At 36.8% G+C, this 20,794-nt stretch overlaps 1 protein-coding gene across 4 annotated transcripts in view; it reads left to right on the top strand.

The window, feature by feature from the left end:
• NAA35 (N-alpha-acetyltransferase 35, NatC auxiliary subunit) overlaps positions 1-20,794 on the top strand; it is a 49,702-nt gene that overhangs the window by 291 nt on the left and 28,617 nt on the right. For 2 of the 4 annotated variants that reach the window (XM_081151554.1, XM_081151553.1), the window contains exons 2-8: positions 703-831; positions 7,096-7,129; positions 11,647-11,761; positions 13,039-13,113; positions 15,024-15,191; positions 20,397-20,463; positions 20,542-20,585. In XM_081151554.1, the coding sequence (XP_081007680.1) occupies positions 708-831; positions 7,096-7,129; positions 11,647-11,761; positions 13,039-13,113; positions 15,024-15,191; positions 20,397-20,463; positions 20,542-20,585 (627 nt within the window). In that variant the 5' untranslated portion in view covers positions 703-707. Of the gene's footprint in view, positions 1-239; positions 312-702; positions 832-7,095; positions 7,130-11,276; positions 11,344-11,646; positions 11,762-13,038; positions 13,114-15,023; positions 15,192-20,396; positions 20,464-20,541; positions 20,586-20,794 lie in introns of those variants that run through there. The other 2 variants (XM_081151556.1, XM_081151555.1) reach the window with 2 other exon arrangements.

The following is a 20,794-nucleotide window of genomic DNA, read 5'->3' as shown; positions in this document are numbered from 1 at the left end:
GCGGATTCCCGGGTACCGCTGCCCGCCGAGGCCCCGGCCCTGACGGGTGTTAGCGGGGCGAAGACCCGGTGGGTACTAGGCGTGCCCGCACGGCCGCGCGACAGTAACCCTGTCCGTGCTTTCGCGCCCTGTGGGGCCGAGGCCGGGGCGCGGTGACCGGGGTGGGGGGGCGGGTCCCCGCCTCAGGTGCGCCCCAGCTCTTGGCCTGGCGGGTGGGACCCTGCGGAGCGCTCCCGCTCGCCGTGCCCTGGGCGAGGCTGCGCCGCGGGTCTGCCGGCGGAGGAGAGGTTGGCCCAGCCAGCGCCTGGCAGGTGAGGGGCCACCTTGAGAACAGTTGCGGGAGGGGACGCGGAAGAATGCCTTGGTCATTTGCGGCCTGTGTTGAATGTTGGAAGCCCTGGAGTTGGTTCTGTTTGGGCCAGCGGTGGGATGGTGTGTGTTTTTTCTCCTTAAATAGTGAGAAGGCAAACTCTTTATGAGCACTGGGAGGTGGCTGGCTAAGGAAATGAGCAGCAGTGGTGTTAATTATCGTGAGATTTAATTGTACGAAGATACGTTTTTCCAGTAACAGCCTCAAACTCAGAAGAGCTCTGCTTAAACAGTTTAGTAAGATTTTCACCCAATACTTAAACACACATGGCTTGCAAACACGCCGGCCCTGAAAGCTCCATCCTGTCTTTTACACCAGTATTAATCTTGTAGGCATAATGGTTATGAAAGCTTCCGTAGAAGACGACGATTCAGGATGGGAGCTCAGTGTACCAGAAAAGATGGAAAAAGGCAATGCAAACTGGGTGGACATAACTCAAGATTTTGAAGAAGCTTGCCGAGGTGAGTTTGAATTTTTGGATTAGAAGTTCAAAATCCGGGCAAGAGTAAAATAAAATTTTTTTTTTTCCTGCATTGTCTCAGTAAGTCAAATCAGTTAAGTGTGGCTTGCTTAAGTTTGTTAACCACACTTACTCATTCTCTACCCTCTAGCTTTAACTTTCATTTAAAGCCAGTATATATAAATAGCATTAAATACAGATGTTGAGGTGATTTCTTCTATTAAAACTTTCTAACTCTTTAAGTAAAGATTAGAGAGTGTATAGCAATAATTTTGAACTGTGTAAACAGGGATTGTGTGGACCTAAAACACAGTAGTGTTATTGTATACTTGAGGTTTGAAAATGGTGAGATTATGTCATTCTCTGCCTGAGATCCCCCAGTGGCTTCCTGTTGCATATAGAATAAATTTCAACTTCTTCCCCATGGCCTATATGATCTGGTGCCTGCTTACCACTCAGATTTTTTTTTTTTTTAATCCTCACCAGAGGATATGTTTTTTACTGATTTTAGAGAGAGGAAGTGAAAGAGACAGATAGACAGAAACATCAGTGTGAGAGAGAAACATTGATCAGTTGCCTCCCTGACTGGAATCAAACCTACCACCTTTCGCTGTATAGGACCAAGCTCCAACCGACTGAGCCACACCGACTAGGGTCCGATTTCATTTTTGTATCACTGCCCCACTGGGCTCATTATGTTACGTACAAATCCTTCTTATCTTACTAAACACTCCAAGACGGTACGGTCCCCCTTCCTTTGCGTATTTTATTTTCTGTATTTTAAATTACTTTGCCCCTGGGTCTTCACATAGCTGGCTCCTTCCTGACCACTTAAATGTTACCTCTCCAGTGAGCACTTGGCAAAACAACCAATCTAAGCAGATTCACCCCCTCATTCTCTTCTGTCTAACTCCAGCTCAGTTGAATCACCCTGTTTTATTCTCTTCATAGCACTTACATACTGTCAGAAATCATCATTTTCAGTTATTGTTTATTGTCAGTCTCACCCACTGGATTGTAAGCTCTGTGAGTGCGGAGATTTTGTCAGTAACCCTAGCCCACAGAACATTTCCTGGCATATAGTAAGTTCAGTAAGTGTTTGGGCATAAGTGATTGGAGAAATGTACATGTTTGTTGTTTGAGGGGAAGGAGCCTTACTGAGATGGGAGATTAAAGATAAGAGAAAGGAACAAAGACAGAGTGAGAGCTTGAACTTTAGGAGAGGATTGGGTGAAAAACGTGGAGAAATTAACTTGGGGGTGGAGGAAGAATAGGGATGTACTCAGACAGGAGGAACTGAGGTTAGGATGGTAAAGGTATAGGTGTATTTCTAACTGGATGAAGAGGAATGGTGGGGGGACTCACACCTTGATGGCTTCTCTATTCTTAGTGAACAAGGTTAGTCTTTGGTGATGGTGAGGTGGAGTATTTTTAGAACAGTGGTCTTGAGAGGAGTGAAGACTTGGAACAGCTGTAGGTGGAAAGGGAGCGAGTTGTGTATAAGCAGAATGATAAATCATGTGCCTACCCCTAGACTCTTAAAATGTGTGTCCAATTAACATATGCCTAAGAGTGACAGTAGAAAGAACATTAGGCTGGGAATTAGGTGACTGCCCATATATGTCTTATCTAAGGGAGAGAGAAAGAAGTGTAAGTTACAGTGTAGTTTTTGTGCTCAGAGATCTTAGACTATTAAGTGATCTTAGACTGATTTTAAGTGATCTACATTAGAGGGCTGTCATTATGAACCTAAATGGGAAAGGTTTTATAAAGTATATATGGCTTAAGTTGGGCCTTGAAGGATTGGTTGAGTTTCTCTAAGTGAATATAAGGGAATTATTCTAGACCGAGATGAACCATTAGAGCCAGATACAGTTTTTATATTTGAGGAACAGTGATTAATTCTGCTTCTTCATGGAAGGAACCTAGAGTAGGAGATATGGTTTAATCCCTGCTTTAGTGTGGATTGAGAGAGGGTGGCATGTTATTTTGTTGCCAACATCTAACCATCCTATTAACTCTTCCATAATTAGCTCTTGCATTGCCTCAAGTGGCACACATGTGAGGTGTACTTCTTGAAACTGAAATGTTGATATAGAATTAATCTTCCTTTACATGTAGATTTAGGACTAAAGACTGTTGTCAGGTCTGCAGCCTGTGGTATTAATAATTTGTTTTCCCCTCTTGAAATAATCAGATTCATTGCCTGGATTATAGTTTAGACTTCTGTTCTAGCAACTTTCTGAAAACTAAATTTAAAACAGACATCATTATATCCTTTTCTTTAACCTGTTTTTCCTCTTCTTTTGAGTTAATTTATACCCTTCTTTAAAAAACATTAATTCTAGTGGTTTTAATGAGATTTCAGGAGGAAATTAAAAGTAGTTGCATGTGTTCAGTTGGCCACCTTTATGCAGGGGTAAACTGATTGATGTTTAAATATCACTGTTCCAATGGTATTGGATTTCGGCTATGTTGTGGACTCAGGAGGGCTTTCATAGGGACCCTAGCTGGGAACTTAACCATCATTTGTAATGTTAATGTATAGAAGTCTATTCAAAGATCTTTAATACCAGTTTACAAATAACCTTCTTATTTATAAGATGGCAAAACATGTTTGCATTGCATAGTTGCATGTTTTCTGTCCTGTTAAATGATGTTTCTTCAGGGGAATGATCATATGCTTCGGGGGCTCAGCACTGCTGCATACCCAAACTCCAGCCACTAGTTATGATTCATTGTTTATTTCCAAGGCAAAGGAAGTATGTTCTTAGCAAGATGTCCTGAAATTCTGTAATTGACAAATTAAGTTAAATTTTCTCTCACAACATTTCTATCCATGCCTTACACAAGAGTGAGGATAAAATAGAAAGGTGGCTTTCTGTCAAGATTGTCCAAAATCTTTTAAATAATCAACTTTTTCTTGTATCTGATTTTTCCCTTTGCTCTGAGTGGTTTAAGCTATATACTATCTCACCTACTTAAGGCTTAACTTAAAAGTAGAAGTAACTAAAAATAAATCACTGTGTTAACTTAGTTCAGTGGTTTGGTGTGGTCCATAATCCCTGGGATCCCTAAGACTGTTTCATGGTAGGTCAAAACTATTTTCATGGTAATTATAAGACACTGACTTACCTTTTTGACTCTCATTCTCTTTATTAGAGTACAGTGGAATTTTTGAGACTGCATGATATGTGATGATGTCAGTGCTTTGCCTGCTAATGATAAATGTAAAACATTATTCTTCTCACTAAATTTTTTGAGAACTGCTGCCCAGTTGGAAAGACCCAGGTTATTTATGTCTCTAGTGCTATACAGGATCATGATTCTATGTCCAGTTATTGGTCATGCAGTGAGAATGCTGGTACTCAGTGAGTACATTTTAAAATTTACTGCCTATTGTTTACTAGTGAGTGAACTGATTACTGGAGTTCTAAGGGACCTTGTAAGAGTCATCTAGTTCAACCCCTCGTTTTATGAATGAGGAAACCAAGTCCCAGAGTGATTGACCTGCTTCTAGGTTTGTGGAGTGTGTGTTTATTTTTTAATCCTTACCTGAGGATGTTTTTTTCCATTGATTTTTTTTTTTTTTTTTTTAGAGAGAGTAGAGGGGAGGGGAAAGGGAGGGAGAGAGAAGCATCGATTTGACAGAGACACATCAGTTGGTTGCTGACCAGGGCTGGGGGTCAAGCCTACAACCCAGGTACATGCCCTTAACCGGAAATTGAACCTGGGACCCTTTGGTCTGAGGGCTGACGTTCTAACAACTGAGCCAAACCAGCCAGGGCTGTGGAGTGTTTTTATTTTAAAGTTTGGTGAAGCCCGGTTGGGCTTGGCTCAGCGGTTGAGCATCAACCTAGGATCCTGGAGATCGCAGTTCGAATCCCTGTCAGGGCGCATGCCCTGGTTGTGGGCTCGATCAATGACTCTCTCATCATTGATGTTTCTGTCTCTCTCTCCCTCTCCCTCTCCCTTCCTCTCTCTGACATCAATAAAGATATATTTTAAAAATAAATAAATAAATAAAATAAAATAAAGTTTGGTGAAGCTCTTTGGTACCCAAATATACCCTAAGTATATGATAGATTATTACAGCAGTTCTCAGGGCTTTTTTGGTCTTGGGACCCCATTATATTCTTAAAAATTATTCTCTTACACTCTTCATTATTGTTTATGTGTGTCCTATGTAGATACTTACTGTATTAAGATTAAAAACTGAGAAATTTTAAAAATACTTAATTCATTTGAAAATGATAATAAGCCCATTCCATGTTAACATAACACTTTTCTAATGAAAAATCAATGTATTTTCCAAAACAAAAGTAACTTAGAGGAGTTGTTGTATATTTTTGAAAATCTGTTTAAAGTTGGCATAATGGGGGGCACCTGAATTCCATACCTGCTCTACATTCAATTGGTTACCCCAGGTTATTTTGGTTGAAATACATGAAGTATATCTGACCTCACCAAACATGTAGTTGAAAGGTAGAGTAAACTTTTTAGGTAATTGTGAATATTCTTCTTTGAATATTCTTTACAGGTGGTAGTTTCTTAAAGATTAGTTATGTGGAATGTGAAGCCATATCAGAGGATTTTTCATGTTTTGTTACATTAAAATCCGTTCGTCTGTCTTGAACTTTGAATGGAGCTTTTATCTCTACCTAATTTTGTAACATGCATTGCCTTTTGCAAAATACATATTGAGTTAAGCAGATCCTCTTCATTTCATTAAACAATATTAAAAAGCACATTTGTTAATACCACCATCAATAGCTTCAGAAAAGTCTTTATAAGTACTGGGAAACTGCCAAGCTCACAGCAGCAGATAACCATTTTCAAAAATTAAGTAAAAATGGTGTTCTGTGATAATTGTGTACGTGCTTTTCCTCGAGACAGCTTCTTATACTGTATGCACTGGAAGTGTTAATATATACTTCCTATTCTGTCAAATAGAATATTAAAAAGATGTGTACTCAAAGATTGAGATTTAATACGATAAATCAGGGCCAGCACTAGGGTGAACCAAGTAAGACATCTCGAGTGCAAAATTAAGAAGGCACTACAGAAAGCAAGTGCTTTGTTAAATTTTGTACAATGGTGCCTCACTTGTTGCATCCTGGTCCTGTCTCTGAGATTAATAATTTTTACTATTTCATCAAGGACTTCTTGAGTGAATTAAAAAAAAAAAAAGTCTTGCAAGTACATGGAATTGAAAAATCCACTATTTAGGGTGGAGTCACTGTCTTGATTTGTGCTGAAGCTACAGCAATTTTGCCCAACATTTCTCCCCTCCCCCCTTCACATCATTACTTTTGTATTATCTATGCAAATACCAACACAATGAAAAAGACAACATTTTAGTAGTATTATGAAAATAATTTTAACATCACAGACTTCTGGGTTTCCAGAGCATCCTTGAGAACCACAGTGTGTTCTATTATATACTTTATTGTGGTATTTTGATATATGCCTTTCCTTGATTTGGTACATGAAACTGTTAAAAATGGTTGTTATTTAACTTGTGGTTAGCTAGGAGGATTGCTGTTATTTAACTTATGATTAGCTAGGAAGTTCTGAAAACTGCTTCCACAGGATTTGACCATCAAGTTTTAAGCTATTTAAAATGTCACAGTAGTGGTCCCCACTTTACCTGCTCATTGAAATGACCTGGAGTACTTTAAAACCACTGCATAAGCCCCACCCCTAGTTGATTTGGGATGTTGCTTGGACTTTGAAATTTTCAAAAGCTCCCCAGTTGATACTAGTACGCAGCCTTGGTTGAGAATTGCTTTAGAGGGGATGAACAATGTTTTGATTAGCTGTTTATGTAAGTGTTTTCTATATTATTTAAATAAAATTTAATTTTAAAAAATAGTTTTAACACTGTTCCTTGCACAGAAAGAGATTAGAGTGACACCAACTGGTTTAAAAACAACTTGAGAAATAGCAATAAGTTCTATGAAAAAGTTTATTTAGGGGGAATACTGGTGATTTTTTTAAAAATGAGGTTGGTATCTCTAATTGGAATATTTTGGCCTTTGATGGGTCATTTGTTAATTCTTAAAAGTTTAGTTTATGGTTAGTATCCAGATGTTCACTGTGTGGAAGGCATTGTGTTAGTGAGTAGAAATAATACAACCATATCTTAGAAAATGAAGTTTAATGCAGGCACATTTTTCAGGTGCTAATATTTTGTTTCATTTTTTTTCTTATTTAAAGTTAAATATGGTGTTATTCAAAGAGTTTTTCTCTTTGTTTCTTTTAGAATTAAAGTTGGGAGAACTGCTTCATGATAAGCTGTAAGTATTTGTGTCCTTTGAAATACTGTGGTGTGATATTTCCCTTTTTTCCCCTCATGTGCAGTAGGGTTCCTTGAAGTCTGTGATTTTACATTTAAAGCCATAAAAATAAAACTAATTATAAATATATTTTTAACCTTGGTGAGCTATTTTGGGGCAGCTGTCCCTAGTTGCGACATGAAATGTTTGTATCAGTGAACCTGTGACTTATGGTCCTTTCCTTGAGGATAAATGTACAGGATATGGAATTTCTTAAAAAAGGTATTGGTTATATGTCATATATGAGGCTGATTGTTGATCAGAGATAAGTGACTAAATGCCTGGATGAAAGTAGATTTGGAATCCCTGGAAAGGTAAAGTAAAGTGAAATGCTTAATTTATATTCCCATAGATAACCTCAGTTCCCATACTGCTACACGCGGGCTTAATTTGTAAGGTTAGGAATATGAAATTTTAAATTTGTAAATGGGCAAGATTGGACATTTGGGGAGAGGGAGTAGAACCTGAAATTTAGTTCTTTTCAAACTTTAATGTGCGTCAGAATCATCTGAAGGGCTTTTAAAAAAGTATATTGATGGGCCCCACCCCAAGAGTTCCTGTTTGGTAGGTCTAGTGTGGGAGCAAAGAAGATGCATTTTTAACATGGTCCCAGGTGAGATTGATGCTGCTGATCCTGGGATCACACTTTGAGAACCACTGTCGGTCATTATTTTGATGTTGCAGTTAATTATAGGAAGGATGTAATGAAACAAAATCACAAGCTGATGCAGGAAAGCTATAGAACAAGATTTGAGAGAGCACAGGTAGAGGAACTTGGCTTTTTTTTATTAGGCTTCAGGCTCAGCCCAGGGAACAGCAGCCTACCCTGACCATCTATTCAAGTTGTATCTATCCTTCCAGTGCATATCTTCATTAGCTCTTTTGTTTCTCCCTAGCGTGTACAGTCTTCTGACATACTATGTAATTTACTTGTCTTTATTGCTTATTGTGCGTTTCCTTCCACTAGAATCTAAGCTCCATGAGGTAGGCAAATTTGTTTTGCTCACTCATGTCCCAAGTGCCTGGCACAGTGTCTAGCACAGTGCCTAATACATAGAAGGGACTCAGTAAGTATTTGTTGAGTGAATGAAATCGCTACAGTCAAACTTTCTTTTAGGCTTTTCTTCTTTCTCTGCCATTTCTTGAGGCCTATCTCAGTTAATGAAATACTAATCATTCCATAGTGCATTACCACTATCTACTTTTATGGCTAATAAACCACAAATACTAGACCGTTGGGATTTCTGGATTACTTTTTATTATGTACTTGCTAAAACTTTGGGCATTGTAGAGTATAATGTGCCAATAATTGGACTTTCAAAATATAAAGAAAATGTAAAAATCTAAAAGTTACATTTGATGATTATTCTAAGCATAACTTTCTAAATGTTAAATAGAGAAAATTATTTACAGAAGGCAAACTGATTTGGGTTGGTGAACACACAATACAATATACAAATGATGTATTATAGAATTGTACACCTGAAAACTATAATTTTATTAATCAGTGTCACCCACCATCATACCCAAAGACAAGGACTGGGTCACCCAATTATTTTAAATGTACTAAAATGCAAGAAAAACAAGAATTTATTAGAGCAATAAAAATACTAAAATGGCTGATGTAATCCTTAAATTAAAAGGCCAAATGTTTAATATGTATTTTGACCATCAGTCAAATAGAAATGTGGATGGGGTCCAGGTGGCCAGAGGTGGTGATGTCTGGGAAGTTGCCTGGAAACTGATGGGCTTTCATGGTGGAGCTTCCTTTGGTCAGGAAAAGATCAAGGAAGGAATAAGCCTTAAACCTCACCCTGAAAGAAAAGTATTTAACCATTCTAGAAAAGGAAGCTCTAGCTTTAGCTCCAAGAATATCTCATATTCCTAGGTCTGGTAAGCAGTACCACCAAGGGTTGGTAAGAATCAGATGGCATGCATACCAAACACAAACCATTTAGAACCAGAAATTTCTCACTGTTTAATGAGATAATTCAGCTTGCCTTGATGATACTTCAGAATATTTGAGAACCAAACCCTAGAGAATGTGTGTTTCCTGTTACCCTAATTGATGGTCAAATGCATCCTCTTAGGAACACAAAAGGCAAGTTACTACATGATGAAGATCTTCCTCCAAATCCTCTAGACATTTAGACAAATATTCATCTACAGATGAGAATCATACATGGATTTAAAATACCTAGAATGTGAAGATGTCATAGAAATGTCAAATGACTTTCGAAATGACTGTCAAAATAATCAGAATCCAGATCTTCAGGACAAGGATGTTAAAGGTTAAGGGAAAAGGAGGTGGGTGTTCTAAAATTAAATGATTTGAAAGTGCTGGATTAAACTAAGTGGAAGCAGTTACCTTCCTGCAGGACTCCAAGAGCTAATGTGCTAATACACTCGGTGCCTCTCCAAGAAGAGGACCTGGTATAGAGTTTCCAAAATGCTGTTGACCATGGAAACTTTATTTTATGGATTCCCTATTGGACTAATGTTCTACAAAAAGTATTTTGGCACATTATCTGCATTATGAAGTCCCATATATTTGTTCAGCGTACATTCATAAACCAAAATCAGCACAGGCTCTCTAGAGGCCATAACTACTAGGTCACATAACACTAAGCTTTCTCAAGACTCAGTTGAGCATATAAAATTGGTAAGGGTCTCCAGACTGCTATCCATAGGATTAAGCTAAAAGTTTGAGAAATACCAGTCCCACTAATTTATATATACAAAAGAGAGTTTTTAAAATCCCAAAACTGCATCATATAGATATTGTGCTGAAGCACAGTTCAGTAGAATAGAAGGGCACCACAGAGAGATTTAAATACACCCTCCCGCCCAGCCGGGTGTGGCTCAGTGGTTGAGCGTCAACCTAGGATCCAGGCAGTCAGGGTTCGATTCCTGGTCAGGGCACATGCCTGAGTTTGGGCTCAATCCCTAGTCGGGGGCCTGCAGGAGGCAGCGATCAGTGACTCTCTCATCATTGATGTTTCTATCTCTCTCCCTCTCCTTTCCTCTCTCTGAAAGCAATAAAGATATATAAAAATAAATAAGTAAATAAATACACCCTCCCTTTGGAGTAGAGCAAGTTGACGTCATGCTTTCCTGTGTCTCGTTGAAGGTCTCCAACACTGAGAAAGCTGGCATAGTAAAGACCTCCTGAGGGTGACTGTATGCTCCCTTTTCCCCTGGCCAGTTCCAGCCTCTACACCTTTGTATACTCTTTTTAAACTTCATCTGTACTTTTCCTCACCTGCTCTGCCTACCTAAGTCTTTGCCCTGCCTGGTTATTTAATTATTTCATATATGCATGTCTATCTTTCCAAAAAATAAATTTAAGGCCCTGATGACAACAATCATATACTTCTTCCTGATTCCATCATAGTGTCTAGCTTAGAGCCAAACCTTTATGAAATATTGGCAATAATTGTTATATCTAAATGACATGACTGTAAGAGATTTTCTTATCACTTATATTTCAACAAAATTCCACTTAGGTGTCCTGAGAAATTAGACTAATCTGATGCTCCTGGTTCTGTTCTTTTTGTTTTGTTTTTTGTTTTTATTACTGGTTTACTTTTAAACATCAACACAGGTTCTGATTCTCTAAGATGCTGCTTTCTTAAAACTTAAAGAAGCAGCAGGAAGAAGGAAAATTGGACACCTAACACACGTTTGGTGAAGTGTTGATGTTTCTAGAAGCTAAGTTCTAGAGCTGTGCTGTCCAGTAGCCACACATGACTATCAGCTGCCCCAAATTGAAATGTGGCATAATATATGCTTTGGAGTTCAAAAACTTAATATGGAATAAAGAATGCAAAATATCTCACTAATAATTTTCAATACTAAGGATTGATTAGAATAAAACTTTTGGATATATTGGGTTAAATAGAATACGTTATTAAAATCAATTTTATCTGTTTCTTTTTACTTTCTTGTGTGGCTACTAGGAAAGTTAGAATTATCTATGTGGCTCACATATTTCTATTGGTCAGTGTTGCGTTAGTGTTTTGAGCACCCAGGACTAAAATGTGGTCCAAATATTAAATGTGGTTACTAACTTATAGATCCTAGTTTCATTTTTTTTTCAAATTCATAGTGCTAAAAAGAACAGCAACAATAAAATTGAAAAAAAACAAAAGGCGGCAAACTGGAATCTGTTATAGGTCAGTTGATGTCTTTTTTCCAAAAATTGCTAATGTGCAACCTGTTGAAAGAAGTGCAGTAATCATCTTTTTTTCCTCCACAGTGTGTGTAAAGTAATTTCAGTAACAAGTGCATGGAAGAATTTTTGTGTTGAAGGTTATTTAATTGAAGTAGAAGTGTTAGCAAGTTGGAAAGACTTAAATGTTAAATACACAGAATACTGTAGTTATTTAAAGTACTGTTATAATTTTATACCATTGTGGGAATTGGGATAAGCTTACTATTTCAGAAACAATTTGTGGGGTCAATTTTTTTATTTGCAGATTTGGTCTTTTTGAAGCCATGTCTGCCATTGAAATGATGGATCCCAAGATGGATGCTGGCATGATTGGAAACCAAGTTAATCGAAAAGTTCTCAATTTTGAACAAGCCATCAAGGTAGTCACCGTTGTGCTTTTTGTGTTTTCTTTTATTGTTTCATATTTTAAAACATTTTGATTAATAATGGAAATGAAACTTAGTATATTAAAGTATAGTTTTCTAAAAGTATCTCAGATATATAAACAAGAATTAGTTATAACTTTTAGTTATTTATCTCTTTCTGTTGCAATCTGAAAATTAATTATTTAAGGTCTTCATTAGAAATTTGCTCCAAGCCCAGCCGGTGTGGTTCAGTGATTGAGTGTCAGCCTATGAACCAAAAGGTCACTCACTGGTTCAATTCTCTGTCAGGGCACATGCCTGGGGTTGCAGGCTAAATCTCCAGTAGGGAACATGCAGGAGGCAGTTGATTGATGTTGCTCTCTCACTAATGTTTCTATCTCTCCCTCTTTCTCTCTCCCTCTCTCTAAAAAAAAAAAAAAAAAAAAAAAAAGCAACAAAACATTAAAAAAAAGTTTGCTCCAAATTTCTATGTGTGCATTTTTTAAATTGATTTTTTGAAAGCATTTGAGTATATATTCAAATACCAGGGTGTAATTGGCTTAGGGATTAAATTTTATTTGTTAATATATTATTATTTTTTAATCCTTACTCGAGGATATTTTTTTTTTTATATTTTTAGAAGGAGAGAGGGAGAGAGGGAGAGAGAGAGAAACATCTATCAGTTGCCTCCCATACGCGTCCCGACCAGGGATCGAACCTATAACTTATATATTAAGTAAAATGCTTGTGGTAGTGAATATGAAATTTACTCATTGAGAATAGATTTAGAAATTCATTCATAGTTACCACAGAGTTTAATTTTGCATATTTTAAGAAGAAAGATTTGCTAAGTAAATGGATATTGTAAACAAAATTTACAAATAGTATAGTTAACCAACTTAATGGAAGTGTTTTTAAAAATGTTTTTTCTTTGTAAGTTTTGATTCATTAAAATTATTTATATTAATGCTTGAAACTAATTTGAACTGCTTTAAAAATATTTGTTGGTTTGACTTCTTTATAAAAGGTCTTCATTCTGTTTCAAATGAAAGAGGCTTTGATTTTTTTTTATACTAAAGACCTGTTTTAGATACATTCTTTTTAAGAATATAGGTTAATTTGACATCTTAGTTTTATCAGATGATGAGATAAAGTTTTCTTAGAATTGCTATCTTTAAATACTTAATTTTTGAAAGCCAGAATGCATGGATTTGATACAGCATTTGCAAAATGCTACTGTACATAAATTTTAAAAACTTCTGTTTATATGTCATATTTCCTCTCCTTTTTAGGATGGTACCATTAAAATTAAAGACCTCACCTTGCCTGAATTGATAGGGATAATGGATACATGTTTTTGCTGTTTGGTAAGTTAAAATAACACTTTTGGTTAATTTAAAAACTATGACTTATCTGAATCTTTAGATTTAAACGTATACACACCAATGCTGAGTATGCAATACATACAATGCTTGGCCTAGTAAGGTGTACGTAAGATTAGCAGGGCAAGTTATGCTATAGGAAACAGCATTTTATCTTCTCATCTGGTGAGTTCAGGTTCTCCTTTTTTTCAGTGAGGGGATATTTTCGTTCTAGTGAAGATAATAATGTAACCATTACCCTAAGTACCCTTTAAGTTCCCAAGGTACCCAGGGAAACAAACCTGTAATTGGAAGTTTCCATAAATAAGCATAGAATTGAAACAAAGACCTTTGGATTGGCTTTGGAGAGATAGTTCTCCTAATCTAGAGTGAATTGTTGTAAATTTGCCATGTTTTTGAAGATGATGAAATTTTTTTAGTACTTTCTATGTGCTGAATAAGTTGCCTTCCCTAAACAATGTTGGTTAATTGTGGCAAAATTCTCATTTGTACTGCCTGGTTTTCCTTTTTTGCCTATTTTCTAACCATCCTTTTCTTTTTCAACTTTTAAATCATTGTCCTTAGAAATATATAAATATTATTCATTTGGTCATTTAGTAAGTATTGATTGCCATTGTGCAAAGTACTTCTATTAGGGGTTTTACATGTATATTTTTTACTTCGATCTTACATCAGCTCTGTTCAATATATGGTATCATCTTATTTGCCTAGGATTACATTGCTAGGAAGGGGCATAACCAGAGTCCTGATCCTGATTCTTCCTCCTCCAAAGCTATTTTCTTCAAAGATATCTTTCTTATCCTTTAGCAGGTTACAGTCCCAGTGAAATAGGACAAATGGAGGCAAGAGGGAGGGTTTTTGTCAAAGTTGAGCAACTATTATTTTTATGAGACTCTTGGGACTCTACCTAAGAGTTTTGTCTTTAATAGGCAGATGATTTTTAGTCTGCAAATTGTTCCGCACACTGATAATACAAAATACATACCTTAATTATAATAGTTATAGTAATTATAATTACTATAGTAATTTTCACGTGCATTTCTCATTTTGTAATACAACACTATGGGCCTTGCTCTGTTGCACAGTTCTTGGACTTTATAACTATATAAACTTGGGCAAAATTATTTACACTCTCTAACTCTGTTTCTTTATATGTAAAAGGAGAAAAATATGACACTTCTCAAAATGTTAGGAAATATAAGATAAAATACATGAAAATACCTAGCATAGCACTTGGGACATAATAGTTACATAATAGTTGGCTGCTATAGGTATTCCTAGCTTTAAGCACCTGGTACCTGGCCCATTATAACTACTCAATAAGATAGTGTTGAATGATTATTTTTACGTTTTAGATTCTTCTGGTTGGGGGTATTGAATTAGAGATGGGAGGCAGTAAAACCAATGTATAGTTTCTTGCAGTAATCTAGATGAGATATGATACTCTTGACTGGGTTGGGTATTAAAAATGCAAAAGAAGAGTTAAATAAGTGGCTAGGGACCTAGTTAGCTCTAAAACAGTAAATTCCTTAGTCTGTGGATTTTTATTGACTACATGTGGAATTGATTGCTTTTGGATGCTATATTTGGAGGCACTCTAATTTCATTAGTCTCCAAATATTTTGCAAACTGAGCTATATATAAGAATGCTTTCCATATTTATATTTTTAGCTAATTATATTTATGGTATGTGACTCTTGAAAGACTTCAGTCATTGAAAGTGAATTCTAACTTTTTTACCTTTCCCTGACCTTCCCTTTAATCACCTTTTAAATCTTGTGATTAATATTATATTTATTTGGGTCTGTGGCACTTTCATCTATGACTGTTAGATCAGTTTAGACTTTGCAGACTCTGTCACCTTAAACATATACATTCTTTTATTTCATTTATAGATAACATGGTTAGAAGGCCACTCCTTGGCACAGACAGTATTTACATGTCTTTACATTCATAATCCAGACTTTATAGAAGATCCTGCCATGAAAGCTTTTGCTCTGGGAATCTTAAAAATCTGTGACATTGCAAGGGAAAAAGTAAATAAAGCTGCTGTTTTTGAAGAGGTAAGAGTGTGTAATATAAGAATTCCTGAAGCTCATTGACCACTGTGTTCACTGTGATGTATTTAAATGATTATATGGTACATATTTTTGTAACATGTATAGTTAAGAAGAATTTTTAAAACCAATACTGTTGCTGCCTGGCCAGGCATGGCTCAGTGGTTGAGCATCAACCTAGGATCCAGGAGATCGTGGTTCGATTCCTGGTTAGGACACGTGCCTGGGTTGTGGGCTCCATCCCCAGTCGGGGTGTGCAGGAGGCAGCCGATCAATGACGACTCTCTCATCATTGATGTTTCTATATTTCTCTCTCTCTCCCTTCCTCTCTCTGAAATCAATAAAGATATATATATTTTTAAAAAAACTGATTCTGTTGCTATTTACAAATATATTGGCTAAAGTAATCCAGTTCTCTAGGAAAGGACTTTCATCTTAGTGTATGTTCTTTCTGTCGGTACCATTCGTTGAATATCTGTTATGTCCAGAGTACTTTGTTCTGAATATCGTGGGGGTTCACAAAGAAAATAGAAGAGCCAGGCTCTGCCCTCAAGTCTCTTATAAATTAAAACACAGAGTGCTTTACTTTTAGTCTTTGGATAAGAGAGAACTAACGAAAACAAAGGTAAGAATAGTTTAGGGCAGCGATTTTCAACCTTTTTTATCTCATGGCACACATAAACTAATCCTGCGGCACACCAAAAAAATATATTTTCTACTGATCTGATAAAAAAAAAAGATAAAGTTTTGATTCATTCACAGCGGACAGCCATTGTTGTATTAGCTGTTATCATTTTTTAATTTGACAATCTAAGCCTTAGGTTCTAAGGGAAAAGAGATCAGTGCTCCTGACTAGTCAGGTATTGCATGTTTTAAAAATTCTTGCAGCACACCAGTTGAAAATTGCTGTTTTAGGGTAATAACGTTTTCCTCCAGTTAGTACTAGGCACCTTTCCCTGAAGAAGTGTTCTGAGTTACAGACATAGATATTTTTTTCTCCTTATAGAAAATAAAGTTTCAGATGCTGATAATTTTAAGGGAAAATGTGATAGCATTTGAGATTATTGATAAGTAATTATTTAATTCTCCCCTTTGTTGGACCTGGTAATAGGCTCCTACAGTGGTCTGGTGTATAGTACGTAAAGCTTTTCTGAGTTAATGTTTTGCATGTGAGAATAATTAAGTATATACCGAACATGATTGTCCACATTTAAATGTATGTCTTGTGAGTTGTTTATAAAATACTGTCTACTTTTTATACACTCATTGGTCATTGAGGCGCATATTTGAATTGACATGGGTGTCATTATGGAAAATGTAATTCATTGGGTAGAATTTTTTAAAAGATTAAGTTAATAAGTGAGAAGAGAAATACAAATTATTTTAAATAGTTGCATTCTCAAAGTACATCCAGAGAACATCAAAAATCAGTGGGGCAGAGAAATGATTCATTTAACAAACCGTACTGTAACAATTGATTACCACCCTTCAAAATGAACTTATTTTACATCTGCCTTAGTCCCTTTGGGCTGCTATAGCAGAATACCATTGACTAGTTGGCTTATAAACAACAGGAATTTATTTCTCATTCTTCTAGAGGCTCAGTCATCCAAGATCAGTTTCTGGTGAGGGCCTGCTTCCCAGTTCAAAGACAGCCATCTTACAGTGTGTCCACACATGGTAGAAGGGGAGAGGAGCTCTCTGGGGTCCCTCTTATAATGAGAGTAATTCCATTCATGAGACTTCTGCCCTTGTGACCAAAGCACCTCCCAAAGGTCATGTGTCCAAATACCATCACATTGGGGTTTAGGACTTAACATATGAATTTGGGTGGGGTTGGGGGGAGGATAGTTGACAACATCAAAATAAATTACAGATGAAATTATTTTTTCAATATATTTGTATTGATTTCAGAGAGAGGAAGGGAAAGGGAGAGAGAGAGAAATGTCAATGAGAGTCATTGATCAACTGCCTCCTGTATCCTCTCCTCCTGGGGATCGAGCCCGCGATCCAGGCATGTGCCCTGACCAGGAATCGAACCATGATCTCCTGGTTCATAGGTCGATGATCAACCACTGAGCCACACCGGCTGGATTACTTATTTTACTTTTTCTTTCAGTCTCTTCTCACTCACTTGGACATTCTCCAACAGGACATTCTTTTCTACCACTACACAGAAATTGGTGTTAACAAGGTCCTTAATGATACCCATCTTGCTAAATCCATTGTTCTCACCCCTCCCTCTTCAGTCTGTCAGCATCATTTGACCTTGTTGATCACTCTTTGAAATACTTTCTTCTTCTCATCTTCCTGATACAGCAGTGTCTTAGATTTCATTCTTCCTCACTAGTGAGTCCATTTCTTGCTCTTGTTTCTCTAGAATGCTGGAATATTCTTGGGCTTTCTCTTTCAGTTGATTTCCTCTAGTTGTGTGGCTTTTAATACCAACTATATGCTGATGAAACCCAAATTGATATCTCTAGTTCTGATTCCTCCCCTGACTTCCATCCTCGAGCAATAGCTTCCTGAAATCTTCACTTGATTGACTAAAGAAATTGCAAATTTAACATAACTGAAATTGCACTCCATTTCTGCCTTTAATTCTGCTCCTCCCTAAATCCACCCCGTCTCAGTAAATGGTACTGTCATTTACCACTTGCTAAGGCCAAAAATTATTCTTGATTGTATAGTTTTCCTCAAACCCCATATTCATTTCATCAACACGTCATGTTGGCTTTACCTTTTAAAAATACACTGATTTCCACCACTTCTCACTCTTAGTTATAACTCAGTCCAAATCACCATCAGCTTCTGCTTGGACTGTTCGAATGTGTCCAGTATCTGGTTTCAGTTCGACTTTTGTCCTCCTTAAATCCACAAAGTTTTCAGCACGATCTTTTAATGGCAGCAACTCTTTACCCAGCTCCTCTGCTTCAGCCCTCCAGTGACTTAAGTTCTTGCTACTGAGGCTCATATTTATTACACAGACCTGTGATATTCTTCCAGACAAATGTTTTCCCTTAGACTCCTCTTGGCAAACTCACAGTTCACAGATAGGGCTTACGGGTGGGTTTTTTATTTGTTTTGTCTTCACAGTGTTGGCCTACTTAATTTTTTAAAAAATTGGTAACACTTAAAGATTGGAAGATTTTACATTAAATTAGGTTTTTGTTCTGAAAAATTAAGAGACCTGCCCACACTAGTCTTGCATTAATTCATGGCCACAGTAGGGTAACTAGTGGCTGACTTCCTTTAGATGAAGTATGTGTTCTCTGGTTTGCTGCAGTCTCTCCCATTCCCCAAGGTATCTTATAACCAGCCTGATGTACTCAGGAAAGTTACCAGCTGTTTACTTTTATGGCCCCTACAGTAAGCCATCATTCATTCAACAAATATGTTTTAAACAGTACTCTGAGCCAAGCACTGTTCTTAAGTCCTGGAATAAAATAGTGAATAAAGCAAAGCTTGAACTCATGAATTATGCATTATTTTGGATAGTCAGTGTGTAAGTAAACAAATACATATATAATGTCAAGTAGTGATTAGTTTTATGAAAAGTAAAGTAGGAGGAGGGGAGAGAAAGTGGTGGAGGGTGCTGTTTTAGAGAATGCACAGGGGGAAACCTCTATATGAGGAATCGACATTGGAACAGAGGCTGGAATACATGGGGGTGGAGCTCTAAATCTTTTGAAGAAAATAATTTTGAGAATGGGGTCAATAAGTACAAGGGCCCTGAAAAGAGAGTGTGTTCGATGTGTCTGAAGGACATAAGAAAGCCTGTATGACTGCTGTACAGTGAACATGGGAGAAGAGGGGTGGGTAGGAAATGAGAGTCCAGACAGAGGCCAGAGCCACATAGTGAAGGGCTTTAGAGGCCCAAGGCTCATGGTGGGCTTTTGGATTTTCCTGTGAGGAAGGAAACTACGCTTTGAGTAGAAAGTGCTGTGAGATGACTTAAAACAATCCCTTTGACTTCTGGTGGCAAATAAATTGTAGCAGGGACAAGTGTGGGAAGGTGGGCAACCTAGCTGGGGACAGTTATAGAAGTGAGAGATGGTTGTGACTTGAACTAGAGACAGCTGCGAAAGGAGTGAGAGCTGGTTAAATTAGAAGTTAAAAGATAGAACCTACAGGATTTTCTGATGGATCTGATGTGGGCTGTGGGAAAATGAGAGGACTTGAAGTGTAGGTTTTTTCAGCCTGAGTAACTGTGGATAGGTGGAAGCGCTATAGCAGTGTGGTAAACACAGGGTGAGTTCATTTTTTTCAGACACGTAAAATCTGAGAATCTTATTTGATGTTCAAATAGAGATTTTTAAAAGACTCAGTCCTGTCACTGATGTAATACCATTGAGTTGTTTGAGACCAGGGACGTAATTTATGTTTGTTTTCTTTCTCTTTGTAAGATAGTAATACCTGGTATGAATTACATGCTCAATGATGTTTTTGTTAAGAATTCAGAAATTTTGCTATAGTTCTGGCCACTGCTGTAAATACATATTAGTGCATTATATTAGGTTTTTATATACATTTTTATAAGAACTATAATGTGACAGAAACACTCCTTAAATAGAGCTTCTGGCTTCTTAATCAAATAATCCAGATGTTATTAAATTCATCCTCAATGTGAGTCAGCGAACCACTTAATTTGTTAATGTCTCAGTAGTGTTTTAAATTATTTTGGGGGTGGAAATCATGTGTGAATAATTTTTTTGAGAATGGGGCTGAAGTGGGAATGTAGTTTTGCTCTTTCACTTTGAGTAATTCTATTTGAGAAGGCTTAAGCTTTTTATCCTAACAGTGAAACAGGCATTTAATAATTTTTGAACTAAGAGTCTTATTTAAATCTTGAAATCTTATAATCAAACAGTAATTACTATATATTTACTGTCCACCTGTGAATGTGAGAATGTTTTGTAAGTGGGGATTACCTTGTGATATCATCATAAGCATTAGCCCTGTTTTACAAATGAACATATTAAATGCAAGTATATTTAAATTGCCTAAGGACAAGCAATTGAAATTAAGGACACAGCATTAGAAAATGGTGTTTTAAGGATACAATGATAAGGAAAGCTTGGATGTTTGATAGCAATATTTAGACAAGCAGGTTGACATTCCATGACTGTTAGCAAATAGTGATTTTGTAAGCAAAATATAAGGAAAGGTTTTGCTACTACTCAAGGACCTAATTATTCCTTTTCTGTATAGGAAGATTTTCAGTCAATGACTTACGGATTTAAAATGGCTAACAGTGTGACAGATCTTCGAGTTACAGGTAATACCATCTATAAAGATAATTCACAAGTTCAGCATTTGGATTTGATTCCTTTTTAACCTCATTGTCTCTTTCTAGGCATGCTAAAAGATGTAGAGGATGACATGCAAAGAAGAGTAAAGGTATATATCTATTTTTTTCCTCTCTTTTCTTTGGTATAGGATTTTTTTCTTCTAAATGTCAGGTTAACTCTAAGTACAAATAACTAATGTAGGTAGGACCATCAACTTCCTTTGTATATGTTGTGCCTTTTGGTAATGAGTTTGGAGGCTGTTATAGGAGCTTCTGATAAGTTACTGTCATTTTTAGTATTGAAAAAATTAACCTCAAT

Source organism: Miniopterus schreibersii (assembly GCF_964146895.1).
Source record: "Miniopterus schreibersii genome assembly, chromosome: 11".
Taxonomy (NCBI): domain Eukaryota; kingdom Metazoa; phylum Chordata; class Mammalia; order Chiroptera; family Miniopteridae; genus Miniopterus; species Miniopterus schreibersii.
The sequence above is the reverse complement of the archived record's forward strand: the minus strand, read 5'-3'. Positions and strand labels throughout refer to the sequence as shown.